The sequence below is a fragment of the Belonocnema kinseyi genome, chromosome 4 (genome assembly GCF_010883055.1).
Source record: "Belonocnema kinseyi isolate 2016_QV_RU_SX_M_011 chromosome 4, B_treatae_v1, whole genome shotgun sequence".
Taxonomy (NCBI): Eukaryota; Metazoa; Arthropoda; class Insecta; order Hymenoptera; family Cynipidae; genus Belonocnema; species Belonocnema kinseyi.
This window is the reverse complement of record NC_046660.1, coordinates 59,850,950-59,862,092: the sequence shown is the minus strand read 5'-3', so window position 1 is coordinate 59,862,092 and position 11,143 is coordinate 59,850,950. Positions and strand designations below refer to the sequence as shown.

Below are 11,143 nucleotides of genomic sequence, written 5' to 3'. Positions count from 1 at the left end.
AAGATTCAAGTTTTTGACCAGATCTCTAGGTTCCGATACGGTAGCCTTTCCTGGTTTTTCATAATTTTGTATGAAGTGCGAATCTCTGCAAATACATCAAAATGCTCTAGTTTGAAAGGAATGCGCGGACGCTTCCTGATTTAAATTCGATAGAGGATGACGTGGACGATTTCCAACGTTATTATAATTTTCCTTACGTGTACTGATCCATTCCGATGTTTCGGCTTTAGTTAAAGTTTCATTTATTTCCTATATATCATTTGTTTCCTATATTTAGAGCCTCTAACACTCGAGAACGTTTCGTTATGTTATTTAATAAATCTTCGATAGAAGTGGCAGAAGCATTCTCACAAATAGATAACTTAAAAAATGATTTAATGTAATTGTTAATGACTGTTCTAGGATCGTCGTAACCTTTTTCCAGAATCCTCCATGCTACCTGATTATTCGCGTCGGTTTTTTCGAGAGACTTTATTCTATCAGATACCTTTTTACTAAGACATGAACGCAAGTATGCGAGTCTTTGAGAATCTGTGAATTTCTTGTCATTGTGAACGGGAGATTTGAATCCATCACTAAACTCTGGCCATTTTTCGTATGACCCACTGGAAGACGGCAAATTCAGCGTAGATAATTTAATATTAATGAAATGCTCGCTTAATTGCGAAGATGTGCCTGAAGCCGTCATCATAGAATTTAGTTTCCTCGTAATATCAAAATTTCGCGAAATTCGCGAAATCGACGTGTTTAATACAAAATTATCAATTGGAACTACCCGTTCGTTTTCATTAATTAAAGGTTCTGCTGTTGCACATGTTACTGGGAGCCTACCTTCAAAGCCGCCTCGCTTTGCATACTCGTTATCGATTAGTTTATCCGATACTAATATCTCGATTTCTGATTATTTTTTTTAAACTTTGTTTTAATGCTGCCGAATCTGTAAGTTTACAATGGAAAAGGTGGACAATGGGTCAGATTATAATAAAAACTATTCAAACCCAAGAATGCGAGACTTGCCCTTTTGAAGATCTGGCGGTGAGAAAACTACACAGAATTGATTTATTTATAAATAAATACAATCGAAGGAAGATTACAGCAATAACACTTAAACTTTCACAGAAACACTAATTTCTTAGCATGCACTAACTGTGGCACTACGACTGATTTTGCTCGTTGCTCGATTACTGCATATTAGTAGAAGATGACTCAAAGATTCGGCTACTTTAATTCAATTTTTATTATTATATCAGCGTTGATCTCGTTGACCTTCTGGTTGTAGTACTCGTTCTCGTCATCGTTAAGCTACATATTCGTTCTTGTTAAGATAGATACACGTTCTCGTTTAAATAGATATTCGTTCTCGTTCATTCTTATGCGAATATTTCACCAGGGATTCATCTTTACTCAACTGGTTGATAGATTGTTTTTAAGGTTCTCGTTCACGTCAGTGTCAAAGATACATGATGATTCGCTCATCAGTTTGATAATTCGCGCTGATATCGTCCATCCATGGGCAATAAATTCGATGAATGCAGGAAGAGGAGAAAATTCTCGAAGATGTTTACACAAAATTGTAGAGTTGTATGTGTTAGTAAATTACGGTACATTAAGGTTCAGCTAAAATAGAAGAGCTTCAAGGGATTGAAGTGATAGTGCGCATACCTAACATTTTAAAGAGTTAAGTACTTAGTCCTCACTATTTAGATATAGTGAAACTCTTCTGTAGCGGAAATTTTGAGGCTAAAGGTAGATGGGAACTAACTCATTGTAGCTCAATCCGCTTTTGTTTGTTCACACCTGAGCGCTCGCTTGAGTGACAACCGCAGACAAGGAGCACCACGCGCAGCTCTTGTTACACCTAACTGTGGTACGGCGTCAATTCTCGAAAGGGCTATCAAAGGGAAGGCTATCGAAAGGTTTCACTGTATTTTTTCTAGATAACCAGATTAATTTTCTACAAAAAAACACGAATTTCCAACAAAATTTAAGAATTGCAACACAAAGTTTGTTTCGCAACTAAAAAAGATAAATTTCTAAACAAAAAGATTAACTTACTACTAAAAATACCAATTTTCATTAAAATTCCAGAATGATAATGAGAAAGTTTTGTTTTTAAGAGAAAAAGAAAAACAGATTGTTTAAGTATTAAAAAATTAGTTCAATTACAATACCTGGTTGTTAAATTTTTAACTAAGCACGTGAATTTTTGAAGAAGATTAATTATTTATAGAAAAAAAAATTTTAACAAACTTCAAGGTTTTTGAACAAATGTACAATTTTTAATTAAAAAAGATCATTTCTTTAATCAAAAGATTAATTTGCTACCAAAGAGACAAACTTTCATTAAGATTCAAGAACCCTAAACCACAAAGTTCAATTTTTAAGAAAAAAAGAAAAAATATTGTTCAATTTTTAAAACATTAGTTCATCTTCAATATCTATTTTTTAAATTTCTAACCAAACATATGCATTTTTAAACAAAAAGATTCATTTGCTACACGAAAAACAAATTTTTATAACAATTCAAAATTTGAGGACGAAAAGTTCAATTTTCATATAAATAAGATAAATTTTTGAAACAAAAGATAAATTTTCTACGGAAAAGACGAAATTTTAGCAAAATCAAGAATTTCGGTAGAACTTTAATTTTCTAATTAAAAAATTGCATTTTTAAACAAAAAGATTACTTTGCTACCAAAAAGACGAATTTTCAATAAAATTCAAGAATAACAAAATTCTTAATAACAAGTTAAATTCGCAACTAAAAAAGATGAAGTTTTAAACAAAAAGGTTAATTTACTATCCAAACAATCATAAGCCTAAAAGTTGAATTTTTAGGGAAGGAGGAAAAATTATTGTTTAATTTTCAAGGATTGAGTTCAACTTTAAAACCAATTAGTTACATTTTTAACAATAAAAATAAACTTTTAAACAAAAAGATTTATTTTCTACGGGAAAAACGAATTTTTAACAAAATTCCAAATTTTCGGACAAAAAGTTAAATTTTAAATTTAAAAATATGATTTCTTGAAACAAGAAGATTAATTTACTACCAAAAAGACAAATTTCCAATAAAATTCAAAAATCCTATTCGGAGGAAAGTTATTGCACTACAAGTCCGATCGAAGCTATATCGAGAAGGTTGACTGTAGATCTCAAAATTTTCACTAATTTTAAATGGCGCCTTATTACTGTTTTCAAAAGTTACATAATGTTTATAAATTGCAGCAAAATAATAAATACATTTTCGGAAAGAATTTAGTGATTCTCAAAACCACTTGCTTGAAAAGTTCGCAAAGCTGCAAACTGGGAATATTGTTTCTGCTGTTTCGGTTCGTCAGAAATGTTGACGTTTTTGTTATTTTATTAGCTAACCCTTCAAACTTACAAAATTTTTTTTTTGAGATTCACTAAATCTTTTCCGAAAATATTTTTTATATTTTGTTAAAAGGGGGGCCGTTCATTTTTCGGAACGGTAAAAATTAAGAAAGGTAAAATTTCAGAATGGGTTATAATACATAATGGTAAAACTTAGGAATAGCAAAAAGTAGGAAAGAGCAATAAGTAGGAAATCCAAAACTCTGAAAGGTATTTCTTCGGAAACCAAAGAAGCGGAATGGGTGAAAATTCAGAAGCGTTAAAATTAGGAGGGTGAAAAATTAGGAATATGTAAATATACGGAGAGGAAAAATTCAGAAAGTAGAAAAATTCGGAATTATTACTAAATATACCTATTAGCAGGTGTATAATTGTTTATTTATGGTAGCAAACAATTGCTTATCGCAGTGAATTTAAATATCATATAATAAATTTATGTTGTACGTTGAAAATTGTTTTTAAATGATATAATGATAGAAAATAATTATTTTTTCGTGAAAAATTTAAAATGATGGAGATCCTAAATTTATTATGATATGCTATTTAAATTTACTGTGATAAATATTTGTATTCTACCATAAATAAAAGAAACTATTCACCTGCTAATAGCAACATTTATTTACTATTCCGAATCTTTCTACTTTCCGAATTTTTCTTCTCCGTATTTTTACTTATTCCTAATTGTTCACCCTCCTAATTTTAACGTTTCCGAATTTTTACCCACTCCGCTTCTTTGGTTTCCGAATAAATAAGGTCATGGGAAGGTCAAATCGAGAGAAAACGCTGAAAAAAATATGACCTTGAACCTGACGCGATAAAGGTCAGCGGACACCAGGTTCATAATCAGCGACCCCAAAAACCTATAACATATTTTTAAAAAATTTTTTACCGTTTTTCTCGATTTGACCTTCAAATGACCTTCAAATGACCTTGAACCTGAAGCGATAGAGTTCAACGGATGGCAGATTCGTAATTAGCGACTTCAAAAACCTATAACGTATTTTTTGGATTTTTTTACCGTTTTCTCTCGATTTGACCTTCAAATGACCTTAAACCTGACGCGATAAATGTCAAAGAGCGCCAGATTTGTATTCGGCGACCTCGAAAACCATAGTAACCCCGAGCTGCTTACCTCAAAATACATGTTTAAGAGTGTCAAATCTCTCGAAAATACAGTTGGTGGGTAGTGGTGTTTCCTATATTTGTAGGGGGTGGGGGTGGCTGGGGGGTGGAGGGTAGTCCATTTAGCGTGCAATCGACTCGGGATACTTATAAGATACTACCATGATTTTTTCAGATTTTTTGGTCCAAAAATAAATTAGGCCAAAAACCGGCCTTACCTACCCTCCCCCTTTGTAAAAATTATGTAACTTTTTGAAAATAGTAATGTGTCGCCATTTTTACTTTATTGAAAATATTTAGATCTACTTTCAACCATACACTTTGTAACTATACAAATGATTTTTCTTCAAAATTTAAAGATATTTGGACGAAAAGCATAGAAAATACTAGTTTTTAAGTATTTAATGAGGCACCATTTTGTATTTTTCAAAATTTTAAATTTCATAGATCATGAAATATGTTTATTCACAATAATGTTAAAACAGTTGCCTGAAAAATTTCGCACCTTTATTTTTTTCGGTGTTATGCATACATTATTTTCACCATTCTTAAAGAAACTGTTTTTCTATTTTCAAGAAAGTTCCTCTTTTGCTTTATCATAAAGAAAAATTTCTCGTGGTATCAAATTAAAAAATATTTTCAATTCGTTTTATAACTGATAAAAGAAATTACAAAAATATATTTATGACCATTTTTTAGCTCTTTACAATATTTTTAATTTTTTATGGTGAACCCTCCTTGTTTATTTAACTAAAAATTGATACAATAGCACAAAAGGTTGCCTGATTCGCGACAAATCAATTGACCTATAATATTATTACTTTTCATTCAAAAGTAAATGTGCAGAATCTATGAAAATAAGACCAAGAATCCCACAACCAAATTTAGACAACCACCATAAAATATTCCTATTGTAATTAGAAAAAAGATAAAAATTTTCCTAAAGAAGAAAATAACAAAAATTATTTTTTCATTTCATTAAAAATTTGGCATTTTTCGATGCAACTTAGTCCTGAAGATATAAAAAAATTCTATATTTAAAAATTTTAACATGTGTTTAATTTTTTCAAAACGGTAATAATAATTTTTTACTTTTTTTACAGAATTCGTTTTTTTCCCTGCTGCGGAAAACCAAAATCAGAAAATAATAACAGTCAACCATCACAAATGAGACGCCCATTGCACCCAGACCAACTAAATTTTTCATCGATTCCAACCCGGGGATCTAATGAAAAAACAATATAAATATACAATATATATGTAATATTTCTAAATAAAAACTGAACGCTAACTGAATTTACTATTTTTTTATTTACAATTCCTTTTTTCGTTTTTAATTAAATTAACTATAACAATTTACGATTTCATTCATAATCCGGTAGGCATTAACACTTCTGTATGCACTAATAGGTCTCCGAGATTACTCTTTTTTAAAAGGTCAAAAAAAAAGCTTTTTTCATCAAAATATTGCTCAATTTTTGTTTAAACAATTTTTTAAAACAATTGTACTATTTATGGACAGAAAAAAATTATAAAATCATTTTTAACATGGCTGAGCAAAACTAAAACTTTTTTGCGTCTTGCATTTTTTTGTACGACGAACCACTTTCAATAACAGCGTTATAAACAAATTAACAATGACCTAGATCAAAAAGTGTTATAATGTTGCTTTAATTTGTTGCAAAAGCTTTATCTAGCATTATTAACATAATTTGTTGTTCATAATTTCTTTTGCTAAATTTTAAATAATAATTGATATAAATAATGACCATCAATTACCAGAATTGGCTTCATTTCTTTTTATTAATCCTTGACACATGATTGAACTTTTCACTCTCTTGATGTTTTTTCTTACAATGAACAGCAATTATTTATTTCTGATCTTATAAACAATGTATTTTTTATAAACATATACTTCCCTAAGAGCCACAAATTTAAAGTAATAAGCTTTTTTTATACGTTTAATTTTACCATGGAAAATATTTTATCAAAAATCATGATTAATATTTTTAAAAAAAAGTTTGATTGCTTTAATTTGGGAAATTCATAATTTGGCAATTTTCTCTCGGAGATTTTATTAAAATGAAGTTGTTTTTCAAAAAATGAAACAACTATACATTTTTGTAATGTATGGTAGTCAATTTGATCAAAGTCACAGTTTTTCATAAATGAAATATAATAATTATTATAATATAATTTGTTGGTACTAAACTAAAGAATAATAAAAGTTAATAGATTTCAATATTAAATATTAATAATTATGTAAGGATTATTTAATAAAATATATTATTTATTGTATACAAATAATTATTGAATAAATAATCTAAGTAAATACTTGAGTCGAAATTAAAAATTAAAATGTTTACAATAAATGGAGCACATTATGCCTACTATTTACCTCGAAACGATGCGAAAGAGAAATTTGTCGAATGTTTTTTTTAAATTTTTCAATAATTTCTAATTCGTTATTATTAATTGCTTATTGCAATTATTAATTCCGTAACAATTTTCAATGTAAATTATTATTATAGAAAATTAACTGGCATCTATTAATCCCCTATTTAATTTTCAGGCTCAAAAAGGATTGTTTATGTTATGTACAAATTGTAACCATAATTGAATACTTATTTAAAATTACATTATCCTAATTATGCCTTGTTACACATAATTTTTAAAAGAAAAAAGTTTTAAAAAAATTACCGAGACTTAAGCTTTGAAAATTTTCATTTCTTTAGAAGAAATTTCGAACATCACACAACCACAAAATTAAAAAAAAAATTGTCGTAAATACTGAGGAAAACTTTAATAGTCTTAGTGAATGTTTCGGGACTCAAAGAGTACAATTAATTTGTTTATTATTTAATTTACTTGTTATGAACCAACGACATAAAATTTTTCTATTGTAATTTGAAAAAAGATAAAAATTTTCCTATAAATGAAAAGAAAAGATTCTTTTTTGGTGAAAAATAAAGAAAAGAGGAAAGAAATAAAAAAGACAAGGAAGGGGAATTGGTTGATTACCTTCTCAGTTTTCTTTTATTTTTTTTATTTTTCTCCAAAATAATAATTTCTTCTTTCCTTGTTCAGAAATTTTTTTATCTTTTTCACATTTCAATAGGAAAATTTTATGGTTGTTATCCAAATTTCGTCGTTGACTTCTTGGTTTTATTTTTATAAATTCTGCACATTAACTTGATTATTGGACGTTAAATAGGATTTTAAATTTTATTTTAATCTGATTTAAATTTCTTAAATTTTGATCAATTTTTTGACAAAAATGACCAGCTTTTAACAAAATTCGAGATTTTTGACCATAAAGATCAATTTGGAACCGAACGATCAAATTCCCGCGTGAGAAACTTGTCCAGTTTTAAACGCTTTTCTGAATCAAATTTTATAATTGGTTCCGAACATCAAAATTGAACGCATCCTTAATCATTATTACGCATCACTGATTTTCTTATTGAAAGATGCATTTTTATAAAAACAGATAAATTCTGAAACAAACAGAATAAATTTGTAACGAAAAGTGATCATTTTTTAAAAACAAAAATTAAATTTTCAAAAAGTATTTTAACTTTCAACCCAGAAGTTGATTTATTTAACTAATAAGACAAATTTTCAGTGAATAAAGAACTTTAAATCGACAAAGAAAAAAAGTACATTCGGATTTTTAATATTCCAAGCTGAAAGACGAATTTTTTGTGAAACAGGTGAATTTTTAATTCGAACTCACAAATTTTAACGAAAAAGATCATTTTCAACCAAGCAGTTACATAATTAATTATAAAAGAAAATATTTTCGACAAGAAGAGTAGCTTTTTCAAAAACAGATGTAATTATGAATAAAAAAATCAATTTCTGTACAAAAATGAAAAACTTACAATGTAATCTTGTCATAGTAATTTTATTTACAATCAACAAAATGAATTTTCAAACGAGAAAACAATTTTGAGAAAAGTAGTTCAGTTTTTCATGAAAAAAATATTTCAGTTGAAATTTGGACGAGAAAGGTAACTTTATACAAAAACAGTTAAATTTTCACTTTAGAAAGAGAAGTTTTAAAATTTAAAACACAATTATTAGAAAAGCGCAGAATAATGTTAAAAATGAGAATTTTTTTATAACATTTTTTAAATAATTGTCAAAAAGCAGATATTTTTGAATAATCACAATAAGGCATGAATTTTTCTCATATTCTATATAAAAACTATGAATTCTAAACAACTAATTATTGCAAATCACAAAAAATGGCTTTTGTTAATTAGTGTTTTTTTCATTAAAAACAATTTGTTTTATACTCTAAACTTTAAAAAACTATTGCTAGACAGTAATTGCAATGATTGAAGCTCTTCGTTAGTCAATTCGCAGATCTTAAAAAAAGGTAAATCTGAAAAGATAGGATGAAAATATTGTTTATTTTGTTATTAAATACAAAATTTTGGTTTAGCTAAATTAAAATTCCTGCATGGAAATTAAAAAAAGCCTCAAAACTTTTTGAGAATTGAGTTTCAGACAGACTTTGGTATACAAAAAGTGGTTTTTGGCAAGAATTGCTGTTCTTAACCTATATTTTAATAATAAATAATTAAAAATTATTTATATTATATTTATATTTCTAATCTATTATTATGTATTGTATTGATAAAGTATAACTATTAAAGAACAAAATGAAACATCATTCATATAAATTAAAAATTATGTGTACAAAAATGCCAATATACATCCGCAAAGCTAGCTGTGGAACCCGTTAAACACAAATATTTTCAGAATAAAATTAACCTTCACTGCAATCGTTTGCCAGTTCCTTTTAATTTTTTTAGATGAAAAATGAAAAACAAATTGTGCCCTTGAATAAAGCTGGTCAAAGAAACTTTCTAATATGTTAGTAATTTTTTTATTATTTTCGTTACACCTAATTTCGAAGTTGCTAGCAAATAACTTAAAATTATTAAATACGGACATAATTTTAATGAAAAATATTGAACACCAGAAATTACTTTTTTAAATAAAGGTAATTTATTTATTAAAAATACAATAATTACTTCAGGCATAATTTCAAAAACTTTAAATGTTAAAAATAATTTTTTCGTAAAACTATTCAATAATAGTTTTATTAATAAGTAAATCAAATTTATTTAAACCAATTTCTAATTGCTTAAATACGGGAACATTCCGTTTGGGATATTTTATGATTCGACAATGTTCTAGCGGGAATTTTATCATTTTTAAATTTTCCAATTCAGTAATATTATACAATTTTTCGGAATTTTGTAAATCAGGAATATAATTTGTCATGAATTTTCGAATGCGGTAATGTTATTATTCGGGAATTTTCCAATGTAGGAATTTTATTTTTCGGAAATTATATAAGACAGGAATTTTATTTCTTAGAAATTTTCCAAGAAGAGAATTTTATTAATCGGGATTTAGTCTATTCGGGAATTTTATAAATCAGAAATTTAATTATTTGGGAACTTTACCATTCGGGAATGTTATTATTTAAAAATTGTATAGTTCAAAAAGTTTATTATTCGGTAATATTCCAATTCAGGAATTAATATTGGAGGAGTTCATAAGTCAGGATTTCTATTTTAAACGTTTTTTCCAATTCGTGAATTCTTATAATTTAGAAATGTAATTATTCTGGAATTTTCCAAATCGGGAATTTTATTATTCCGTAATTTTATATATCAGAAATTCAATTATTCGGGAATTTTCCGATTCAGAAATTTTATAAACCAGAATTTTAATTATTCGGGGATTTTCCGATTCTGGAATGTTATTTTTCGGCAATTTTATTATTCAGGAATTTTTTTATTTGGGAATTTTTTAATTTAGGAGTTTGATGGTTCCAGAATTTGTCACGTCGAAAATTGTATTATTCGGGAATTGTATATTTCATATAAATGTGTTCTTCAAGAATTTTGTAAATCAGGAAAATTTTCGAATTTAAGCAATTAATTTTTTTATGGATGTAAATTATTTATTGAAAATACAATCATTACTTTAGACAATCATTTTAGAAACTTTAAACGATAAATATAATTTTTCTGGAAATCTTTTTAATTATAGCATTTTCAATAAATGGATGAAATTTACTTTAAAAAGTCTATCATGTTTTAAATCCTGGAATTTTCTATTTGGGATATTCTATAACTTGGCAATTCTCTGGCGGGAATTTAATTATTCATGAATTTTCTTATTCGGGAATGTTTCAATTCAGGAATTTTATAACTTAGAAATTCAATTATTGTGAAATTTTTCAATTCAGGAATGTTCTTATTCGGGAATTTTATGGTTCAAAACTTTTCTGGCTTAGGAATTTTCCAATTCATGACTTTTACTATTTGGCAATGTTACAAGTTAGAAATTTTCCAATTCGGGAATTTTATTATATGAGAATTTTCAAATTAGGGAATTTTATTCTTCTGGAATTTTCCAATGCGAGAATTTTATTATTTGGGAATTTTCCAATTATTGAATTTTACTATTCGGAAATTTTATAAGTCAGGATTTTTAGTTTTGAGAAATTTTCCAATTCGGCAATTTTATTGTGTGGGAATTTTTAAATCGGGGAATTTTATTCTTCAGGAATTTTCCAATACGAGAATTTTACTATCCGGGAATTTTCTAATTCGGG

The 11,143-nt window shown here is 27.4% G+C and overlaps 1 protein-coding gene across 1 annotated transcript; it reads right to left on the bottom strand.

Moving 5' to 3' along the window:
- Positions 1-256: 256 nt before the first annotated feature.
- On the bottom strand, positions 257-688 carry LOC117170911. The gene has a single exon (XM_033357957.1). The coding sequence runs from the start codon at positions 686-688 to the stop codon at positions 257-259; it is 432 nt and encodes a 143-aa protein (XP_033213848.1).
- Between the last annotated feature and the right edge of the window lie 10,455 nt (positions 689-11,143).

What these genes read in the sequence shown, in the direction of transcription:
- LOC117170911 (XM_033357957.1), bottom strand. Translation starts at nt 688, where the DNA reads ATGACGGCTTCAGGCACATCTTCGCAATTAAGCGAGCATTTCATTAAT.